Source organism: Esox lucius, chromosome 8 (assembly GCF_011004845.1).
Source record: "Esox lucius isolate fEsoLuc1 chromosome 8, fEsoLuc1.pri, whole genome shotgun sequence".
In the NCBI taxonomy this organism is placed as follows: Eukaryota; Metazoa; Chordata; class Actinopteri; order Esociformes; family Esocidae; genus Esox; species Esox lucius.
Window position 1 is genome coordinate 17,215,527 of NC_047576.1, and position 24,647 is coordinate 17,240,173.

General features: G+C 40.3%; 1 protein-coding gene across 4 annotated transcripts in view; it reads right to left on the bottom strand.

The window, feature by feature from the left end:
- Positions 1 to 2,533: 2,533 nt before the first annotated feature.
- Positions 2,534 to 24,647, bottom strand: part of nlgn1 (neuroligin 1) — a 231,569-nt gene continuing 209,455 nt past the window's right edge. For all 4 annotated transcript variants that reach the window (XM_020049326.3, XM_010871938.4, XM_020049327.3 and 1 more), the window contains 3 exons: positions 10,775 to 10,987; positions 8,084 to 8,873; positions 2,534 to 7,573 (listed from right to left, as the gene is read on the bottom strand). In XM_020049326.3, coding sequence (XP_019904885.3) covers positions 6,745 to 7,573; positions 8,084 to 8,873; positions 10,775 to 10,987 — 1,832 coding nt within the window. In that variant the 3' untranslated portion in view covers positions 2,534 to 6,744. The remainder of the gene's footprint in view (positions 7,574 to 8,083; positions 8,874 to 10,774; positions 10,988 to 24,647) is intronic.

The window sequence follows — 24,647 nt, forward strand, 5'->3', positions numbered from 1 at the left end:
TTTTTCAACTACTTGTCTGGACATGAATTATTGTACTCTAGCTATGTTTTTAAGGTGATAATAGGGTGATTGTGTTATTAATTTTATGTGGCTATTGAAATTCAGATCAGAATCGATAATTACACAAATATTTTTTACTTGGATTTTATTCTTAACGGACAGTGTGTCACGGTAGTTAACTGACTGTCAGTCTCTTGTTTTTGGCACCAAAGACAATTATTTCAGTTTAATCTTTATTTAGTTGCAGAAAGTCCTGGCACATCCAAACACTGATTTGTTGAAGGCACTGGTAGAGTGAATCTATGGGACCATAGTGGGCTACCACCGTAAATGCCCTAATGGGAACTTAATTGAGTTACACCATTTATTGTCCCGTCCACCATGCTTCAAGTTCATACTAAGATCTGTTAATTTTATGATAGAAAACTGCACAAACCTGCAGTGCCAAAGAAAATCTCATGGAGTGTTCAAGATCTGTTGGACTGTTAGTTGTTTTTCTTCAACATTGAAAGTATTCTTTAGTGATCCACAAAAGTGGTCTGACTATTGTGGATAACTATAATAAGACCACTATTAGGTTGTTTGCTTTTTCTATGTGTATCAATGTGTACCTGTGTACATGTAATGTAGGTCTACCAAACAATTGATTTTGGCATGCTTCTAATTACCGTATCTTGATTTATTTGTCTCATGGTGGCGGAATGATTTACATTGGCACTTTTTTATATTTGGTCCTCCTGTTGTCAGACACCAGGAACAGACTAATTTTCCCTCCCAATTTCATTATGAGGACCTCATTCTCCATCCAGCAGTAATGAGTGAGCTTGTAGGCACCCAATCTAACATAATTAGTCACCAGAGCTCGACGAGACAAGGCAATCCTGACTTCTTACCCATCCACACGGACTCACTGCCCTCTGTGTGATGAGGATTTACACTTTTGTCAAGCTGTACTGCGAGGCAGCACCAGAACACAGGAGGACAATAGTCTGAGCAGGTTAAAAAATACAATAATATTTATTAATGATTTTAAAAATGCTCATGGATGTCCACACACAAACTTAATTCACTGAAGTCAAACATAAGCCTTACCATTACATATAAAATGGTTCGGATTAAAGGAGGCTTTTAACTTTATTTTGAACCTTCTAAAGAGAACAAACCACAAGTAATGCAAATAACATTGTCTATTGACAGAGTCAGTTGCACTGGCTCACACAGAAGTGGATGATATGCTGTTGACTCTACATTGTTAATGAGCCATTTAAACAGAAATGTGACGCCAGCTAGTTTCCCACAGTCAATCAACTCTGGAATATACATCAGAACTAGTATAGGTAAACTCTTCTGTCCGGTTACCCCGACGCTCAGAGAATTTTGCACTTCTGACAGGATTTTTGATCTAATTCACAAAATATGCTACTACACTGTACTGTAGGTAGAACAAAGTTATGCAACAGTTTTATTTATAAAACATTGCTTAAGGACATAGCAATTATCTAATGTTATAAAAGGCTTGCAAGAAATGGCCCAGGGATAAGAAAGCAGATAGATCAAACAGGGCTGAGGAAATGAAAGACTGGTTATCAGAGGCAAAAGTGTTTGATGTTGTGAATTACTCCATAATAGGAAATGGCAAACCCTTATCAAAGAGGATTTGAGCTGCTCTTTGACAGGAGCATCTGTGCCCTTGGTCAAAACCACGTGGGGTAAACAGCTCTGTGTTTATCCTGTTCTCAGTCCCAAGGCTGAATCCCTTGTCTGCTCGCAAATGTCGAAGTAATGCAGTGATTGGTTTTGGTAATTGGTTTTTAATCATTGCCAGCAAGTATAAATGTCACCATTTCCAAAGTGGACGAGTCTCGATTGATTTCCGATTAGCATGAAAGGAAATGCCAAGTATTCAACAACAAAAAATTCTAATGTAAAATAAAACAGGGGTATATACCAGAAAAACACAGCAGTGTACATCAAGTTAATTAGCTTCCATCTCTGTCACTTAAAACGAGTGAAACGGTCTTACCCAAAGAATCCATCATTAGTCCTCGTTGACTGCTTTAAAAGGCCAGTTGAAAAAACATAAGTCACACAAAGAGCGCAAAAGAAATAAAGCATGGGAATAATACTACAGAATATGACACTACCCTCCATCATTGTGTAGTGTGAATACAAATATAAAAAAAAAAAACACAGGGCAAAGTGTTAAGGGTGCAATAGAGAAAGTGGTGCTTCCATGACAATTGAGGTATCAAACAGGTCAACTTTTTTAATCGTCCAGGTTGGATTTGTATGAATACATTTTGGCCATAATACATCTTTACGGATCAACATTGATGTAAGTCTGATACTCAAGCCATTGAAGGTCTAGTGCGGGGGTGTCAAACCGGTTCCATGGAGGGCCGAGTGTCTTCAGGTTTTTGGTTTTTTCCTTTAAATTGGTTCCCAGTTCAGACCTTTACTAACCAGGCCTAAACTAACCAATTAGTGACCTAATTAATCAAGTACAAGGTGAGAGCGAAAACCTGCAGACACTCGGCCCTTCGTGGAACCGGTTTGACACCCTGTAGTGATTGTATTTGTCACCTTGCATGATATGTTATAAAATGCAGCAGCTGAAATTATGGGATACCACTATCATTGTATTATTAAGCTAAATAGAGCGTTATACACAGAAATAAATAACAGATATTGCACCCACTGGTTCATTATAAATGCAAAAAACATGGCTGTGGATTCTAGGTGTTTTGTCTAAATTAGCTCAACACTGGCATTTTGTGGAACGTATGTATAATTTACTAGTTCACAATAACAAACATAAAGAGGTATTTTCTTAATTCAAATCAGCAAAAAAATATTTTTGACATCCTTTTCTTACAGAATGTCCATACTTTGCCCACCCTGCTGCACTTGATAGTTCCCCACATGAAACATGTAAGGAAGCACACCATTACAGCAATGGAAATTGCTTCTCTGTGTTCAATAATGACATTTCAAGTTCATCAAATTTGCAGCAAGCAAGGTGGAGTAAGAAAAGTATGGGTTTAAGTACAGTATGCCGGAAAATACTTTTTTACCTTTTCCCAAGCAGGTAGCAAATGAGAAACCATTTCCTGGTACATTTAATATTACATTATAATTTGAATGGATATTATATATTGGGCTTCTGTTACTTCACAAAGAAATACAAGGTATGTAAAAAAAAATAATAATGAAATTGTCACACGCAATAGCTAAATGTCTTCTGTGTAACTAATGTGAAAACAGTTTAAGTGTTTGTTTGTGTTTTGGTTTGTACATAACCCTTGAAAAGATTAATTGTTTTTTACATATTATTGGTTGAATTCAGTTGGCTGTTTAGCCATGCAAGAGTCCAATTTCCGAGGTTTTAAATCTAGGATACATCAACATGAAGCCCTATAGTCCTAGCGAAGAAGCCCAGCGGTGTGTGACAGACCACTTGATGTTCAGTCAAGCATTATTTAACTGTGTGTCTAGAATTGAATCAAATCAGACTATTGAACAAACATAATGGGTAAATAAAGAGTTGCAGCAATGCTAATTCAGCTTATTAAAATCATTTATTGTGCTCCAGAAGAGTAATTACTATATAACCAGAAAGAAAGACAAGTGACAAATAATCTACAATACAACTGTCATACCCACTCACATAGCGCCCTTTTCAGAGACATTTTGAAAGAGCAAAAACCCTTTTACAGATCTTAAAACTCTTCATGAATCTCAGTGATGCTGTGTGGCAATTTTTTTCTTCTACTTTTTTACAAAATGGCACTCATTGCATTACATTCATTCACAATGCTTGGCCCCCCTCTGTCCAGGCCTGGTTAACATGTCAGACCTGAGTCACATAGTCACGTTATAGTTTCAGGTACAACCCTTCTCTCTCTCACCTTCTTGAAGTCCTGCATGCAAATTTAGAGGGAGGAGCCCTCACTAGTTCTCTTTCACCATGGGCTCATTAAACCTTAACAGCACTCTGAGGGAGCATGGTGGAGAGAGAGTACAGCGAGCAGCAACTATCCATATTCATATGGCTATTAACTGAATAGAAAAGGTGGAGAGTGAGGGATTTTTTTTTCGGCGGGGAGTGGTCTCATTTTTAAGTGTTTACAGTCCCCCCTAGTACGGTACGCAGTGCCGAAGCTGTTTAGGACAGACTCTGTGTCAGAGGTCTTCTGTGCCTCAGAAGCAGCATTCGGTTCTCTGCCCGCATTTCTTAAACCCCAGTCATTTATCATGTGTGCTAGAGTAAGTGCTTTTTTAGCCTCTCCTGCCAAATCTCCAATGTTGGCATCCATTATCACTTGATCGTTTATCCGTAGTGCAATTACACGTTTAATTCGCTGGGCGGTTCTCTCCCTCCATGTGTCATTTATCGGTGAGTTGCCTTATTAAGAGGTCACACCACTGCATTATAGCCTGGTGAAACTGCTTCGGTGTTAGTTTTGGGCCATGCGATGTGTCATTACAATTCATCTTTACCTCCTCCAGTAAAGTATCCCTTGTCGACATATTGTTTGGCAGGGTTATGTTAATACTTTGCATTACTTTAGTGCAACAAAATGTAAAGGATTCAGAGGGAGTGAATCATCCAGGCCTTTTCTGAAAGGAAAATTAACTTGTTCTCTAAATGCTTGATGTCTTATGGGTCCTGTAAATGTTTTCAACACTCTCTGCTTGATTGCAGCAGCCCTTTTGTCTGTTTAGAGATAACTATTTTCCCCTCAACAGCTTCCTGTAAGCAAGTATGTCTGGTTTGAATTTGGGTGACACTGTTACTCCCCTGGCTTGAGCTAACTGGCAGAGGGAAGGTTCACTCTGGCAATGAGATGGAACAACCACTCACTAAGGGCAGTCTAGGGGTTAACGGGGCCGTCATGGTAACATGCCCACAGGCTTGTACAATGTGACAAAAAGGCGTGTTTCGTGAGTAAACCATGCTATGGAACGGCGAGAGCTTAAAGTCCAAATCTGAGACAATACAGCAGAGCAACTTCAGTAGAAAATTAAGGAGAAAACAAAACCAGAACTGAAGCTGACGGCAATTACTCTGTAAGAGACTAGGGTGTTAGCTGGCTGGTTCTGAGCAGTTCTACTGCAGTGAGGGAGAATCTGACTGATCACTGTTCACTCACTGGGAGAGCCCCTGCTCTCCTGTTTTCTCTCTCCCTCTCTCTCTGCTCTCCACCTGCTGTTAGGTTGCAGGCACAACACGATGAGAGGATCCCCTAATCCACGATGTCAGCTGAGGGCCTCCTCGCTTCAATTACACATTTATACGCATGAATCTTTAAACAGCGTTACGGAACATACTTTATGAAAGCATAATAGGAAGCAAGAAAATCTAGGCAGTCAAGTGGTTTCAACTGTTCCCTTTCCCTCACCTTCCTTCTTCATAGCCTTGGGCACGCTTTGTGTTCAGGGATCATTCATACGAAAAAAAAAAATACAACAAAATGAATAAACAGTGCAGATAATTACTTTTATATGACAAAGTGGCATTGGACTACTCAAGAGCAGTGATGAGAAACCCAATATGTATAATAGCAAAGAACATTGATCCAAACTAAAAGAGTACAATGAAAGGTCCCTCCATTCGGGGTCCCAAACTGCGAGTGATTCGCCGCTATCAAAAAGTTGTACCAACACACATTGTACAAAACTAGTCCTCATACCCATGTTTCACTCAAGCTATTGTGTACGTACTGTAATTACCATAAGCCCACCCACCCCATGGCTATCCCCAAGTACGAACCATTGCCTTCACCCATATAACATTTCCCAAAATCCGGTGGTTTGTTAGCCAATCTGTAGTGTTCCTTCAAACTAATCCAATGGGGATGAAAAATATTCTTAATTATGACTTAATCAGCAGAACAGCCATCAAGCAGATAAATTGTCATGCGCGTCGTGCTAAAAATATCCAGTATCCTTTGTCCTCCAGCTCTCGGTATAGACAGCACTTGTGTGATGAAGCTGTATCTGCCAGAAAGCCAGTGGATCCCTCCTATTTTGTTCTGCTGGCAGATTTGCGGTATTGACGCCCAAGAAGGACTTAAACAGCATTGGTGCTTTGTGTACATATCTAGATATGTAAATAGATTCTATACAATAAAACTGTTCCCCAAAAATAAATTGATGAAAAGATTCCAAGACATTTGGAAATTGTCTACATTGTGCATATTCTTTAAGAGTTTTTCCCCTTTCTCCAGATAGTTTTTTGTCATATCTTACATTGCCTCTACTTGTAGAGGAATACATGCCTAAATTGGTTGGGCAGCATCTCCTCTTGGCTCTAGAAAGAGTAATCTACAGTTAGATGCCTCAGGAAAACAATATGTTTTCTTTCATTTACAAAGCGGCCCTACTACTCCTCTGAGGGTTCGTTGAGGTTTCTCTCTTTTCCAAGATAACAGGATCAAGCAATCATTTAGAAAAATTCAGAAGGTGATATCTGCAGCTGGAAAAGTTGACAGTGTTTTGTTGCGATACCAGAAATAAAAAGTATCCTTCCCTTTGTTTATTTTTATGTATTTTTTCATTTCAAATATTTTTGTACTTTTATCTCATATCTTCTTTTATAGAAAATGAAATCCTTCTCCCGTCCCAGCAAAATCGCTATATTCCCTTCATATATTCACAGGAGTAGAAGTAATTCCACATCCGTTTTGAATTCGGGCTGGGTGTGAGCACTGGCGCGTGCTGCGTGTTTCAGCGGCCGTTTGGCTATACCCTGGTGGTGGAGTGTGAGTGTGGGTGGGGCAAGGTGTGAGGCAGGGTGTTGTTCTGTCCACTACTGGGGAAGGTGTTGAAGTTATGCAAGGACGGAAGGCCCTGCATGGTGTTGGGGATCATGGTGATGGTGTTGGGGGTCATGAGGGGGATGTCGTCGGGAGAGCGGCGCATGGCCAGCGTGTAGTCCGGCGGGCAGGAAGTTCTCAGGACCACCTCGTGCGGGTGCATGGCGTCGCATTCGTGGTCCAGGTCTGTGTGCTTCATCTGCAGGGACATGATCTCCTCCTCCTGTGTGTGCGCCAGGTCGTTGGCCGTGTTGCGCTGGGGGCTGCAGCGCCGGTGCACGTCATGCCGCCGCTTGTCCTTCTTGTAGTAGAGGGCGGCAAAGGCCAAGATGTTGAGGAAGAGCAGCGAGGCGCCCACGGCGATGGTGACACTCAACTCAGTGGAGTAGTCCCTCTGGTCCACCAGGAAGGGCTGGTTTTGACTATCCTGCGTCTCGGTGGGGAATGGCGTGGGGTTAGGCTTCTTGGTGTTGACCGGGATCTTCTTTGGCGTCCTGGGGGTGACATCTGGCGGAGGGACCTTGGTGGTGGTGGAGATGATCTGGGTGACCTCGTTCAGGCTGTGGAGGTGGGGAACCAGCTCCAGCCAGAGGTTGACTTTGTTGGCCCGGTAGTGTTCCTTGACACGGGGCTTCAGGCCGATGTGGAGGTATAGCTGGTCCTTCTGGTTGTAGCGCGTCCACGCCACCTCCTCAAAGCGGTTGGGCTTAGTATGGATGAACTTGGTGTCCTGGGGGACTGGCTGGTTGGGGTCACTGCAAGGGAAGAAGGAGCTTTAGTATGAGCACCACAACTACATGAAAAATGGAGGCTCATTCCAGCCAAACGAACACTATTGTCGGGGAATGCTATACAGAGCCAGTCAGAACACATCATAAACAGGTTTAACCATGCAAAATGAAGGCATAAATCTCAGAAGTGCTCTGTGTTATATGTCAATTTACAGTTCTATATGTAGATCATTTGTAACCTTATGGTCCCTTCAGGCTCTTTGGCTGCAGAGGGAAAGCCTTGGTAGCCCATTATGCTCCAAAAAACAATTACTTCCATGATTACATGCTTAAAGGCAAAAAAATATATTTAAATTTTGTCCTCTCCAGGCAACTGTCATTTGCCATTAATTAACAGCATGTCTTTGAATGTGGGATGAGCCAATGATATGCACTGATAAGCTGTCCAAGCTTTAAAAAACAAAAAAATGAACACAAATGATATTCAAACACACACACATAACAGCTTAAACTATCTCTCTGTACTACTCGTACCCAGTTTTGGCGAAATTTGTCCAGTAGGTCATCACCACAGCGCTGAGCATGACGTCATTCTTGGAGAAGTTACACGGGAACAGCTCTGTGGGGCCAATCATGGGCAGGCCAAACACATAGGGAATCTCATCACCGTGGGCTGCGTCAGCCCAGGGGGGCACCTGCTCCGTCTGGCAGTGATGGTAGAAGGCATAAAAGTATGTTGGCGATCCAAAGCTGGAGTGGAGGTCTGCTGTAGCCACGGCTGGAGCCACCCACTGGTGGTCAGTGAACAGGGCCAGTAAAGTCTTCCTCCTGGTTTCTGGGTTGTGCCTGTCAGCCCAGTCTGTGTACATGAACTTGATGGTCTCCCTCAGAATGTCCTTGCCCTCTGGGTAACCATACAGGTCGTCCACAAAGCTGGATACGGCGTAGTCAAAATCGTTGGCCTGGACGCCGTTCTCATTGTCTACGATGAGCTCCACGAACTTTAAGCCCTCACCTTGGTTGACACCCAGCATGATGTCATAGTTCAGGAACTCGCCCTGCTCCATAAGAATCTGGGGGTCGTCGGGGATCACGTCACCGTCAATAACAGGACCGAATGCAATGTGATACCGTGCAGGCTGGATGTCTTGGTCCACCAGCTCCTTATAGTGCTTCTTCTGCAGACATTCCACCAGCTCCACAGTGTCCGGCGTGTTGCAGCCCACCTTCTTGGCCAACATGCGAGCGTACTTAGCAGGCTGGAAACTGACAGCCCAGCTGGACAACGCAGTGCCGCTCTGCGCTATAGCTCTCTGAAAGAGCCCTGCAGAGAGCGACAAGATACAAGAGCACGACAGTCAGACAAAGCCTTAAAGAACCACAATGCATCACACTCACTCCCATGACATGCCGATCAAGAGGAACTACCACTGAATTCAAGTCATCACTAAAAATATCAAAACCTAACAGGAGGTTGTTCACACACATCAAAATACTGTTTTTTTATTTATTTCACTGAACAAAAGCTTTTTTAATGCTATTGATGTAGCTACAGTTTCACAATTGCTGACAACAGATTTAACACTCCTGACAACCTTGAAAATGTAAAGCTGCATTTATCTGGCTTAATTTATTGTACCATTCCTGCCTGAGCAGAAGGAAACATTTTGTGGTTTGCCTCGAAAGACGTCTGCAATGTCAACAGAGATTAGTGCCTTACAAACTGAAAGACTGCTATTTCAGGGCTTGTCCACCGAGGTTAGTAAACAAACATGTGACCAAATAGTATATACATTCCACTATGCATAGGGATGATATTGATAAAACATACTACTCTTTTTGGATTATCCTGATTCAACTACCCAATTGGCTAATTATTAAAAAATGTCTTCATGCTTTTGTCACACATGGTTCTCTTTGCTCATTAAAACTTGCTGTCATATAATCTGATAAAACACAAACCCACACAAACATGCGAACACACACACCACCACACCTCATACATGCCAGGTGGGAAGACCCCATTTAATGCACCAAGATAAGGGTTTGGATGGAGAGAGAGGTACAGGGAGATAACTAGTCTGTGTTACTATGACAACAGACAGTCTCCTCAGCACTGAGGAAACCGCAGTAGGTGTCCATTTTATTATCTAATTCATGCTTTTGCTCAATTCATCTCTTTATCATTCTAATTAGTGAAAGAAAAACAATTGAATTATGTAACACTCAAATACGATGACATAGAATCTCTCCATCAATCCAACCCACAGATTTGGAACATTAAAGAGAAGATAGAAATGAGGCGCATTCAGATAGCGGTGCATTGAGATGCCCTTAGGTGATGAACTCATGTGCACAGTAACATTTTAACATCTCCCATCAGCTATGTGTATCTCTACATGCATTTTAGGAACTGTGACAAAGTTGTTCGAGCAGGGCCCTCAGAGACCCTGTGATGAGGACTCAGAGGAATACATGGGAAACTATCATCGCTGTAGAAAAAATTACAATGTCAAATAATTTGTTTATGTGTAGGTGCTGTTGTTCACCTGCAATGGCGGTGGTGGATTAGATTTGTCATACTGTGTGGATTTGTCATACTGTGTGTGTTTTTGTAGGATGAACATGAATACTTTTTAGTGAATTCAATCCTCATCTCTGTAGACTACATGATTACAGGTAGCGACCCCCCAACATGGTAACATTTGCTGGGCCTTCCTTGGGATCGTGAATTACGAAGTGAAGGGGGGTGCACTTCAAATAAAGTGAGGTATTCTGGTTCATTGAATGTGTGGTGTTCTGAATGTGTGGAATAACATCAGAGCCTATGTGGTCAGTGCTTTAGTTAAATGTAACCTTCTCCTTAGGACAGTAAACCTTCAGGCGGTTTACACAATATAATGTCTTAGAAAATATGGGCTAAATTCAAATGCCAGCCTTATCCAACTGAAAGGTTGGAGGGAAAAGAATCAGGAAGCAGCAATGTCTATATAATAGTTTCTTGTGGTTGTGAGGTTAAGTGTCATAAGAAACATCGGTGAGGACTATATACGTGCAAACAAGTCTAAGAGGAGGGAGAGAAAAAGAGAGAGTACAGAATCAAACACATCTTTATATAACCATACCAGAACGGCAATGCAAGACAACATGAACTCAAAATCACACAGCAGTGAAATAAGCATGCGACATGGAAAATGTTCAAAAATTGCAACCTCTGCATTATACCTTTGGTTGAATTGCTCCAACGGTTACCTTCTGAATAATGAGACAGGGTCAAGAGGTTGACACAGGAGGCGCCAGCCCCTGATCCAAAAACAGTTATTCGTAAAGGGTCACCGCCAAAGAAAGCAATGTTCTCGCTAGTCCAGCGCAGGGCTTGGATCAGATCAAGAAGCCCGTAATTTCCCTTGGCAGCTTGGTCCCCTGTGCTTAAGAAACCTAGAAGACAGAGAGAACAAAACAGAGAAGAGATTAATAACCCGGGATGTCTCTCAGAGCATGAAGTGGTACACAGTTATGCAATGTTCATATGCAAACGTCTCTACAAATTTAGGCCTACACCCATTGTACATACCCTATTTTACATTTTGGAATGTAGTTTAAACATTATAAGGAAATAAACCTAAGTGAGAGAGCCATTTTCTAAATCCCTTTTCTGTTTTTTCATCGTGTTTGATGATTAAACATCTTGGTTCTACCTGGAATTGACTTACAGCATTCACATGGGCACAGCACACATCCAACAAGCTTGTGTGCATTTAATACTTTTAGCAATAAAACAGGAGTTATTACTCCAGCGAGTCAATCTAAGGGATGCTACGCTAAATATATTTCTGGAAATCCAATTTTGAGGCCGACAGATTTAAATCCATACCACATGAAAAATACAATATGGATAAAATAATAAAATGCACTCATGGATTAGATAACATAACATGCAGGCTGTCCCAGCCACAGACCTGCATAGGGAAACTCTTTAAGAATGTATCATATGGAGTCATTAAATGCCACATAGGCTAGGCCTAAGTCATAAATAGCTAATGCTATAAAATACCCAGCCAATTAGCAAAAAAAATTAACAAGTACATGCACCATGCAGTATGTTACCATATGAACACATCAGTGTTTTAGAAAAGTACTGCATTCAAACATTGTGATTTATATTTTTGGAGACATAAGTAACATATAATGTTTTATATATGACACTCAGGATTAATAAATCATTTAGAGTATTGCTTTTTGTTACATCAAGACCCTATTCTATTGCAGTGTCTTGATTATACTGCATTACATCTTATAAACCAGGACCCTTTGGACCCTGAATATTAATGAACTTAACACTGTGGTATATGTCAGCTGTATAGCACAAGGGGGTGTGGTATATATCAGCAGTATAGCACAAGGGGGTGTGGTATATTTCAGCAGTATGGCACAAGGGAGGGTGGTATAAGGCAATGTCAATGTATGACAATTAAGCGCTGTTCATAGGCACAGGGAGTGCCTGGATACAGCACGTAGTAGTGGCATATTGGCAATATATCACAAACCCCTGAGAGGACATATTACTTCTAAACCAGTTACCGATGCAATTAGAGCAGTAACAAGTGATGTGATGTCATACTTGTGGTATATGGTCTATATATGGTCATATACCACAGCTAAGTGCTGTTCTTAGGCATGATGCATAACAGGCACGAGTATAAGCCGTTCACCTCACTTAAAGCAGTAAAAAGGGATGTCATACCCATGGTATGAGGTTTCATATGAACTGGGGTGATTTGAATACTGAATGCTGATTAGCTGAGAGCCATTTAAAAACCCTAAATGCTTTGGTAACCGGTATTAAAAACACAATAAGGCATCTTGGGTGTTTTTTTCCGTGATGAGTTGTCTTGAAGAACAGCTCTTAGATGTGGTATACTGGCCATATATCACACCCACTCATGCTGTACATCTACCATGGCTATCAACCAATCAGCATTCAGCCACCCGGTTTACAAGAGACCTTATACCAAAGAATAATAAAAGGGAATTCTAACTCCTCCACCTGCATAAAGTACAATAGGTACTAGCTGTATGCAATCATTAATTTAAGCAAGTCACTCAGGATGAGACTGTCAACTACATGACTAAAACATAAATATGGCCAATATCCCACGGCTAAAGTCTGTATCCAAGCACTCTGCATTGTGTCGAGCATAAGGACAGCATTTAGCTGTGTTATAATGGCCATATGTCATACCCCCTAATGCCTTATTGCTTAAATAACCTATTTCTGTGCATGCAATATTAATGCATTATTTTGTTATGGGTGCAGAGATTAGTTTAGAAAATACACAGAAACATATCACCAGTTTAGTTACTTTTTTCAGTCTCACCTGAGGCAATGTCGGGCAATAGCTACGCTCTATCACTTCAATAAGTCCTCTGAGTGTTGTGATAGCAGAAAGAGACGGTACATTTAAAGGATTGAGGAATCATCATTCTTCCCTGCTGCTTTATTTCTGTCCTATCCCACATGGTTCTGTCTAATTAGGGACTTGCAGGACTGTGGATCAGTGTGGACCCATATATAAAAGATGGTGTCAGTGAAATATAACTGATTAAGTCCATGCATCCCAAAGGAGCAACAGTGGAGCCATTCAATGCCAGTCCTTATTCCCCTCACACTCAGATTTCCATGCTAAAAGGTCCATTACCTGGAAAATCACCTCAGGAGTACTTTCCCCTATAGCCCTGAGACATATTTCCTTGTATGGATCCCTTTCTATTAACTACTTCCTCTTTCTTATTGGATTTCATGTTGCTCAGAGTCACCTATAGAACTACACAGAGATGCCTAGGTTGTTATGATAAAATGACTAAATAGAGAAATTCTGCAGTATGAAAACGCAATCTCGGGCTCAGAACCATTCTCTCCTGCAGAAAGTGCATGCAAAGCATTGGGACCTGCAGTTTGGCCGACTTTCTAATGGACCTTTTCCATTCCATTCCAATTTATTTATTTATTTGTGTTCCTACATCAAAGACAATTTCCTGGAAGCAATAGTAATCTACAAGAGCGTGTTTAATGGATTCAGTTTAGCTGGGTTAGGATGGGGCAAGAATAAAAAAAGACATGTGGGCTAGAAAATGATTAGCAATGAAACGATGGGTCTTGCCACTGGTGGGGCCTGCCAATAACAATAGACAGCAGATCAGACTTATGTAAATGTATCCCAATGTCCACACGGAACACAACACTGTTCATGACAAGGAGCAAGGCCACCAGTGAGATGACGCAGATTTATGACAGTAGCTCAAGATCGAGGCACAAACTGCATTGAAACGTACTGGCTTAAAAATGTACAGCAACAGATCAAGCCAACGCCAGAGTGAAAATCCCTGAAAGTCATAGTAGGGACACCGTTTGCTTGTCGACCTCTTGTCTATTCTTCTCTCTGGTCTAACCCAAAAGAGGATTCTGTGAACTGTTCAACTTCGCATTAAAGAAACAATCCACAACAATCCCCAAGACTATGGCTTGGTGTTATGCTCTGTCTCTTTGGGGTAACTCACGGCCATCACATGATGTGTATACAATAATACTAATAACAACGTTAATACTGTAATATTATTAATACCAATACCTATGACAATGAGCAAGGTATGCAGTAGCAAACAACCCGCGGATGGAAACGCTGAACGAAAAAGGTGGAGGCTGGAGTGGTGGGTGGGTTTAGACAACAAGCAGAGCAGCGGACAGAGTACCCGGATTGACTTATAAATAAACCACCATATTAGATAAGGAATTTTTGTGACTGTGGTAGGAACAATCCTGACGTCAGCTGATGCTTCACTGCGCTAATGCCCACTCAGGTTATGCACTTCATTGCTTTGTGAATGAGTAAGCTAAGGTGAATGAACCAGAGAGAGAGGAGTCTCAATTCAATAATCCATATTAGAATGACTAAAATTGCTCTACAAATTGCATACTCTTAGATGGCGTGTTTTTACAAAACATGGAGAATTCTGTTTGGTGCAATCTCTCTGATTCCTCTTTCATATTGCTCTATGCAAGATTCCACAGTCAGGGCTTTGGACAGGGTCAATTCCATTTCAATTCAGGAACTACAGTACACCAAAATTCTTACTGTAATTCTCCTCAGTGATTTTCAATGAGAAAAAAATGCAATTTGAATAGTCTGACTTAAACTGACGAGAATGTAAATGGAACTGACCCCAACCCTGGTTACAATGTGTCTGGGGTTGGCTTTCATACGACCACAACGGAACTAAGAGAAAAGGCCGGCTATCTGCACCGATAAGCATTTGTTTTACAATCATATTCTGTAGCTGATAATCCACTCCACTGTCTTATGACTGTCAAAAGAGATAAAATAAATCCATCCATAACCGTCACACATAAACTACATAGTACTAAAAAACAAACCATTAGAGAAGGACCGTAACCTCATGGAAAGTAATTCATAATGAAAATAAAAGTTCTGGGTTGTCTGCCTCCCCGCTAATTGAAAAATCTAGAGCTTGTGTCAAAAACAAAAAAATGTTTTACTATGGAAGCTGCAGGGATATAACAAATAAGACAATTTGGTCCTAACTAGAAATTCTGATTGTGGGAAGAGTTCTTTGTATCTAATGACACAACACACACTACAGTAAGAGATCCACAGAAAACTGTGGGCCCAAATGTCATGTACAGTACTTTGATCATTTCATCTCTAAACACCAGCAAAAAGCAAAAAGGGCAAATTGATTTCCACTTTGGCTGGAGAGACAGAACGTGAATAAAGAGAAGGAAGAGGAAGACAATACAAGGCCTGATATAAAGGAAAAAGCTGTCTGAGACATTGTTTTTCAGTTCTTTCAAGGTAAAATTATTGGCATTTGACTGAATATTCTTGGTTTAAAAGTGCACCATTGTCCCACAAAGAGCACACTTGTGAATTACTTAATTAATTTCTCTAAATATGATTCCAGAATAGTCATTTTGTCTGTGGTGGAACTCTCCATCAAATTGTTACTTTTCTATGATGACATAATATAATTTTATTATAATAATATGAAACAAAATTCCAGTACTCTATTCAATTTCCACAGTATGGTGATATCAATACTTAAGTGTAAATGTTAGCAGTCCATCATTTTGAAGACAGAACAACAGTCACTACAGTACATCACCCAATTGAAATTGCAAAGCTGCTCCAAAAACACGCTCTTTTTTAAAAGTGGTTCAACAATGTCTAAAATTGAAATGGATGATAATGTAATAGTTGTTCCTCTTGAACACTATTTAGATTATGAGAGGGTGCCTCAGGTGGTTGGTGATTGAACTGTGTGGCGATATCCACATTTATCCCAAAGATTCCCCTGGTGGCCCCTCCTCTGTGCCCGTCCCTCCCTTGGTGGCCCCTCCTCTGTGCCACTCCCTCCCTTGGTGGCCCCTCCTTTGTGCCACTCCCTCCCTTGGTGGCCCCTCCTCTGTGCCCTTCCCTCCCTTAGTGGCCCCTCCTCTGTGCCCCTCTCTCCCTTGGCCCTCTCCATTTCCCTAGAAACCTGTCCACTCTGACGCTGAGGTTAACAAAAGTAAACCTACTCATTATCCTGCCGGTTTGTGACTTGACAGTCAACTGTTGCCCCAGGCAAAATACATGTGCGTTTGTGCACATCCACACGCACGCGCACACACACACACGCGCAGGCTCGCTCACACACTCACACACACACACACACACACACACACAATAATTTCCATCTTTTCAATGCACCATAAAAAGAGAGAAATCAACAGAAATTCAACGCTGCACTTTCCCTCATAACTACTTTCCCACATTTGTTTTGTCTTCTTATGTATTCACATTTTGGTATCTATTTGTATGCCAGTTTGGGTAGTGGGGCTAGTGTCTGACTGAATATGAATGGTAATATATTTTTTAATAACATGGAAAGGGGATGATTTTCACAGGCAAAATGGATGCACATTCAGTACATGGTTTGAGTGTATTAGCATATGAAAAGCCATTCTGAATGCAATCCAAACACAGGCAGAATTATCTTCCGAGGGTAAATGAGAGCGATGAAAGTTAAATGTACATTTCAATAATGAGGAAGATAACGTACAACGTAGAGTGAACATGCTGCATTATTCTGCATACATTAGCCATGTTGGATTGTTATCATGCTAACGTCCCTGTCATATCCCATTTCTGTAGACAGTGTGAGTCAAATGAACTTGGGTGAGGCTCTCTGTTTGCTGATGTGAATGAACACATCACAACTCCACGCTGGCCTTCCGCTCTATCACTCGCTCCATATTTCAATAAATGTAACTGGTAAGAAAACACATAGACTGGTTCAGATACTTGAAAACAATTCCTTCTATGTATTACCTTCAATTCTCCCAACCAAGCGTTAATGTATTCACATACAGAACCGTGTGTGTGTGTTTGTGTATGTGTTTGCTGTTGGTGGGGTTTGGTGGATCAGCTATACTTTAATTATATTCAGTCCCAGTTGAGGTGCACAGAGGAGACTAATGAAAGCTAATGCAAACACTTGCACTGCACTTATTCCACTTGGCTAACTTTGGTTAATGGATGCACAGGATCCAACAGAATGGAAAACAGAGGCGCTTGGGCAAGCCTGCATAGGCTGTAGCTATACAGTATCCATGTTTTCTTCTACCACAGACAAGAATAAAGCGAGGAACCAATCAACTACGGCAAGAGGATCAATATGTCTCTCTATCAGTCTAGTTTTTTTTTGGCCACAAACAGAATCAGTGACTACATACCATTTCTTGCTGAATTCTGGGCTTTATAAAATATTTGTACAAGAAGCCAAGTGACTGTAACACAGTGCAACAGGCCATAATGCAGCCCATCACAGTGCAAGATATCTTTCAATTACTATAAATATTTTATGGTAAATGCTGAATGTTGCGCCTTCGAGAGAGAGGGCATATTTCAAATTCCAATATTCTATGACACCCATTTAACAGTGTATGTCGAGCAAAAGGAGCCAAAACACGCATGCTGTACAAACATGGCAATTTCTCTCTCCCTGGGTTACTTGCTAAGGCAAATCAAATTACTCTGTCAGCCTCACATGAAGTAATGTACACGCATCGCTATGCATAAACACGTGTTAATTTGTGTTCAGTACTCACCCTGCAACCCACCCTTAAACAAATTCCTAACCAAGGCCATCGACTCAGTCTCGTTACTGGGTTTCTTGAGCTGCTGAGCCATATCCATGGGATGATAAGTAGTGTTAGTTATCCATCTAGCTAGGGCCCAGTCAATCTGGGCCGAATGCAGTGCAGCACTGTTAATGGGAGAACTAATGACAGCTTTGCTTTTGATCAGTGTGTGATTAAGCTGTTTCACAGGCCACAAAGGCATTGTTTATTTTGTCTATAATTAGTAGGTCTAGACTGGATTCTAATTCAGTGCCGGAGAAGAGAAATAAAAAGATGGTTGAAGAGGAAGTTTTCATCCATTCGAAACAGGTCCCATTTCTGGTATATTATTAGACGGCTCCTTCTGCGGTTGTTACATTAGAGTGATGTCATCAGGGAGAGACCTCACTCTGACTCAGCAAAATCTCAATCTTACAGAAGAATAAGCCTGGAGCTATCGCTTTCTACTTACTTTAATTGTAAAGTTAGAAAGAATCTACAGTAAGTGTTGTAAGATATATCATTTTTCTCTAAATGGGAGTAAGCAGTTAACTTTCAAACTTTCAACCGTATCGACATACAATAACAGCTACTTATGTACAACCCCATTTCCAAAAAAGTTGGGACACTGTGTAAAATGTAAATAAAAACAGAATGCAAATATGTGAAAATCATTTAAACACTATACTCAAATGAAAAAGGTACAAAGACAACACATCAAATGTTGAAACTGAAATGTTTTTTTTTTTTTTTTTTTTTTAAATTTTTTTTTTTTTTTTTATTGAAGCTGCAGGATATAAATACACATTTGGTCATATAGTACAGATTTTGATCTTGTCATGCAACATCGTCTTTTTTCCCCAGAACTAAATGAACCCCCCCTCCCTCCAACCACAATAAAAAAGAAAAGATTAAACTAAAATAAACTGGTAGCAATAGCAAACTGGGGGAGTGTCACAGGTATTCTCATTTACACAAAGTCCGATCTTATTGGCCTAATAAATTCCAAGAAATCCTTCCACAACCTCTCAAACTTATCCATTTGAAATCTAACAGTGTACGTAAGCTTTTCCATAATGTATATATCATGCATCACATCAACCCAATTTTCCTTTCTTGGCACCTCTACCTTTAGCCACTTCCTAGTAATTCCTTTTTTCCCTGCTAGTACCATAATTTTAAACAATTTACAATTCAGAGTTTTTTTGCCTTGCATATTAAGTCTTCCCAAATAAAATGTATCAAAATTGAACGGGAGATTAATCCGTAATATCTTGTCCATACATTGTTTGAGTTCCCTCCAATATTTCTCCACCAAAGGACAACTCCAGAAAATATGAACATAATTTGCATTCTGTTCCCCACATTCCCGCCAACAGCTTGTATCCCGATATTTTGTTTGAGCTGGAGTTCTAAAATATCTCACTAAATTTTTCCACCCATGTTCCCTCCAAGTTAAAGATGATGTCACTCTCCAAATTTGTTGAGTGAGATCCTCCCATTCTTCATCCATCAATTTTATATTTGCTTCATTTTCCCATTTTTGTTTTATGTAGTGTGTATTGTCTCCTTTTAATGTTACTAACCCTGAATATATCTTCGAAATTAGTTTCTTATTTAGTTTAGATTGGTACGCAGAAATAAAAAGTTTAATAATGTTTAACTCAACCTCAAAATTTTCATTTTTTATATCATGCTCTAAATAATGCCTCATTTGCAAAAATCTATAAAAATCTTGATTTACCAAACCATATTGTTTCTTGATTTCTTCAAAACTTTTACACTTTTTATTTTCTAATAGTTCCCAAAACATATGAGGGCCTTGTTCCCAATTTTTAAATCTATTATCTCTTTTATTCGGGGAAAAATCTGTATCATATCCTATCCACCTTAGCAGCTTATTTTTGCGTGTCAAGTTATTCTTTGTAACAATTTCAAACCACACTTTAAGTGAAATGTCAATCCATGGATTGGGTATATTTTCTGATTGGTGCCTGAGTTTGTTATCCCCGATAAAGGCCTGTATTGGAGCTTCCGTTGTCATTTTCAGTTCAATTTCTTTCCACCTAGCAGAGTAGGAGGGATTACATAAGTTTAACAAAGGCTTTATTTGCGCTGCCTGATAATAACTTTTTAAGCACGGGAGAGTTAGCCCCCCCTTCGCCTTAGACAGTTGTAATGTTTTATATCTTATTCTAGGTTGTTTTCCTTGCCAGATATATCTTGAAATAATTTTATTCCATTCTATAATTTCCTTGTCCAGTATCTCCACTGGTAGATTCTGGAATAGATATAACATTCTGGGAAGAACATTGGTTTTGATCACCTCTACTCTAGTTGTAAGAGTCATAAAGGGGATTAAATTCCACCTTGCAATATCTTCTTTAATTTTGGATATTAGCGGGTCGTAGTTTGCTGATTTCAATTGGCCAATTTCTTTTGTTAAATTTACTCCTAGATATTTAATTGATTTTAAATCCCACTTAATTTTATAATTTTCTTTAACAGCTTCAGCGGGGCTATAATTAAAAGTGAGGACTTGTGTTTTCTGTACGTTTATTTTGTATCCGGACATCTGACCAAACTTTGCAAATTCTGACATGAGTGCTGGCATGGACGTATCAGGATTAGACAAGAATATTAGAACATCATCTGCGAAAAGTGCAAGCTTCTGACATGTACCCTTTATCTCTATGCCTTGTATTTGTGCTTTTTGCTTTATGGATTGGCTAAGTGGTTCTAAAAAAATTGCGAAGAGAAGGGGACTAGCCGAACAACCCTGCCTACATCCGCGCTTTAATAAAATAGAACTGGATAAACTACCATTAATCTTAATCCTAGCCGTTGGTTCAGTATACAAGGCTTGTATTGTCCTAATTATTATTTCATGGAAGTTAAATTTTTCTAACACACTGTAAAGGAAATCCCACCTGACAGAATCAAACGCTTTCTCCGCGTCCATTCCCATAATCATTGCTTCAGTATGGTTTTCTTTAATATGCTGCAACACATGTAAGGCTCTTCTTATGTTATCTTGCGTTTGTCTTTCTTTAATAAATCCTGTCTGGTCCAGCTGAATAATACCCGGTAAGATGTTTTCAATACGCCTAGCTAATATAGCAGTGAAAAGTCTATAGTCCTGATTCAGGACACTAATAGGTCTATAACTGGAACAGTCCAATTCATCCTTGCCCTCTTTAGGGATTACTGAAATTATAGCTTCCCGCCATGAATATGGTATTTCCCCCTTCTTTAATACCCAGTTAAATGTTTTTCCTAACATTGGGATTAATGATTCCCTGAACAACTTGTACCATTCTGCAGAATATCCATCTGCTCCCGGAGACTTATTCACTTTGAGTTTAGAAATAGCAGATCGTATTTCCTGATCTGTAATCTCTGATATCAGGCATGAATTTTGTTCGTCCGTTACCTTTGGCAATGAAAGTGTATCTAAAAAGCCTTCCATATCTGCTTTATTGTCAATGAATGGTTGGTCGTAAAGTTGTTTATAATATAGTTCAAAACATTTTTGTATATCTTCTGTCTTATGTTTTATTGTTTTATTGTGAAAATCCCTAATTTTGTATATATTACTTCTAGCCTCCTGCTTTCTTAACTTATATGCCAGTAATTTTGTTGATTTACTACCTGCTTCATAATACTGTTGTTTTGTGAACATTAATTTTTTTTGTATATCTGCTGAGTAAATATCATTTATCTCAGCTTTTTTCTTCCTAATTTCCTGATAAATTGTGTCACTCGGCCTTTCTTTATGTTCCTTTTCTAATTTCTGTAGGTCCAACTGTAATGCAACAAGATTTTTTTGTCTCAATTTTTTTAAATAAGCAGATTTGGCTATTATTTTCCCTCTTAACACTGCCTTACACGCATCCCATAGTACTGGTGGGGACACTTCCCCATTATCGTTCTCCTCTAAATATCTTTGAATTTCCAATTTTAGTTCTTCTTTAATGTCTCCTTTTAATATACTGGTATTAAGTCTCCATAACGTCGTTCTTTTTTTAGATGTCAAAGTAAAAGTTGCATAAACCGGACTATGATCAGATAAGTCAGCCACCCCTATCTCACAATTCCCCACCATATGTCTATCTTTATTGTACATTAGGATGTAATCAATTCTTGAATATGTTTTGTGTGGAGATGAGTAAAAAGTGTAGTCTTTGGTTGTAGGATTCAGTTCCCTCCATACGTCCATGATACCTAATTGCCCCATCATATCTCTAATTTTATTTGGAATCACATTCTTTTTTACTTCCCTCCCTGTGGTATCTAATAGAGGGTCCAGCCTTTGGTTCAAATCCCCTCCAGCTATTAACACCCCTTCCCCCTCTGATGCCATCAAATCAAACATTTTTCTATAAAAGGACCAATCTGATCCAGGGGGTGCATATATATTCAGAAGACTGATTAATACTCCCTCTACTCGTCCTTTAACCCAGACATATCTTCCCTCTTTATCACTTACCACTGACTGTTTTTGAAATGGGATTTGATTTGATATTAAAATCGCTACCCCTCTCCTGTGACCTGATTCATATGAAGCAGCATATACCTGGTTATAACCATTCCGCTTTAATTTTTCATGTTCCTTTTCTGTCAGGTGGGTTTCCTGCAGGAAAACTATCCCCGCCCTGTCTCTCTTCATTTTACTTAGAATTTTACTTCTTTTAATTGGGTTGAGAACACCATTTACATTGTATGAAATTACTTTTATTACGTTTTTTTGTATAGCCATATTTTAGGTCTAATTGTTTTTATTACAGTCACCAATCCACCCCCTATGCTACCATATAAACCCACAACCATGAGCCTAACAGAACCAGCTCTAGAACAATTTTTCCCCAAATCCCAAAACAAAAACACAAGGACTTCCAATGTTAAGGTCATTCTCTCGACCTCAACTGAGCCTAGAAAAGACTCGGAGGGATAGCCTCTGGCCCTAACGGCCAGGGGGCCCTCGTTACAACCCAAATCTAACAAAAAGTGCATACCGTAACGACAGTTCGAAGAATACAGTTCCGACAATTGTACCTTAATTTGAGGGAATTATTTTTCTATCTCTCGCCTTGAAAATAAAATTAATAAATAAAATAAAAGAAGTCCTGGAAACAGCTGGAAATCCCTGGATCAGTCGTTTGCCTCCGGCGTCCTTCTAAAAGCCTGCAGTCTCTGCTTATATCCCGATCTAGCGTCCGCTTGTCTTCCGTCGTTCGCGCCTCGGTCACGGCGCCACGTCAATCGCTTAATCCTCTCCATCACGTCCTCAGTGGACTGCACGACCTTCACCTGATAGCCCCTGTCAGCCATGTCCTTCGTCGCCTCCTCCGCTGAATCATATGTGCGCGTCCCGTCAACATAAAATACTCGGAGACGTGCTGGAAATGGTGTTTGGAAGCGAATCTTCTTATCCCTGAGCACTTTCTTTGCCTCAGCGTATTTTTTCCGCTGTTTCAGGATCTCCGGTGCATAATCATGGTCTATAATTATCTTCTTGCCTTCATACTCAAATCCCTTTTTCTGCCACGCCGTCCTCACGATTACTTCCTTGCATCTGTAACTTCGAAACTTCACCACTACTGATCTCGGTGGTGCGTCTTTTGGGGGCAACGCACCTAACGACCGGTGAGCTCGTTCAATGGTGAGTTCAAGGGACGGCGGCAATTCGAGTTTTTCTCTCAGGAGGGTCTCGATGAAAGCAACCATTGACTGAGCCCCTTCTTCCGCTCCTTCTTTTAAGCCGTGAATCCTGATGTTGTCCCTTCTCAATCTGCCCTCCTGATCCGTCAGTTTAGCTGCAACTTGATTTTGTAACTCTAAAAGTTCCAAAGTGGCGTCCTCGATATTTTGAATCCGGTCTTCTGATTCCGTTATGCGCCGCTCTGCCTCATCCATCCTGTTATCTATTTTTTGAATGTCCTCCCGAATTATTCTGAGGCTTTCCACGTTCTCACTGCGAAAATCTCTGATTTCTTGCAGCACAATGTCCAGAGTTGTCATATTATTAGATGAATTATGCCGAACCAACGTTAGCTCGTCTGCTTTACTCGTAGCTTTGCTAGCATCGTCCTCGGCTAACGTTGGCCTCGTTGCTATTCCTGACTGGTTTTCTACGTCTCCCATATTTCCAGTATTGTTTCCAGTCTTCCTCGCTTTCCCTCTTGTCATGATCCTCCCCCCCCCTTCCTTTGATACACTAATTTTGATGTTTCTAATCTGAGACGAGGGGTATTTTTAAACTTCAATCGGAGAGCTGGTACTCTATGCTGCCGCCATTACCGACGCCAAACCGGAAGTCGAAACTGAAATGTTTTATTCTTCCTTGAAAAATATATGCCCAATTTGAATTTGATGCCAGCAACACGTTTCAGAAAAGTTGGGACAGAGAAAACAAAACACTGGAAAAGTTGTGTAATGCAAAAAAGAACCTGGTAGAAAATGTTACAACTAATTAGGTCAATTGGCAACAGGACAGTAACATGATTGGGAATAAAAAGAGCATCCCAGAGAGGATCAGTCCTTCAGAAGTAAAGATGGGGAGGGGTTCACCACTCTGTGAAAGACTGTGTGTGCAAATAGTGCAACAGTTTAAGAATAACATTTCTCAACATAAAATTGCAAAGTGTTTGGGGATCTCATCATCTACGGTACATAATATTATTAAAAGATTCTGAGAATCTGGAGAAACCTCTGTACGCAGGGGACAAGGCTGATATTAGATGGCCATGATCTTCAGGCCCTCAGGCGGCACTACATTAAAAACAGACATGATTCTGTAGTGGAAATCACTGCATGGCACAGGTAGACTTCTGAAAACCATTGACTGTGAACACAGTTTGTCACCAAGCAAAGACACCAGATATAAACAAGATCTAGAAACGCCACCTTGTTCTCTGG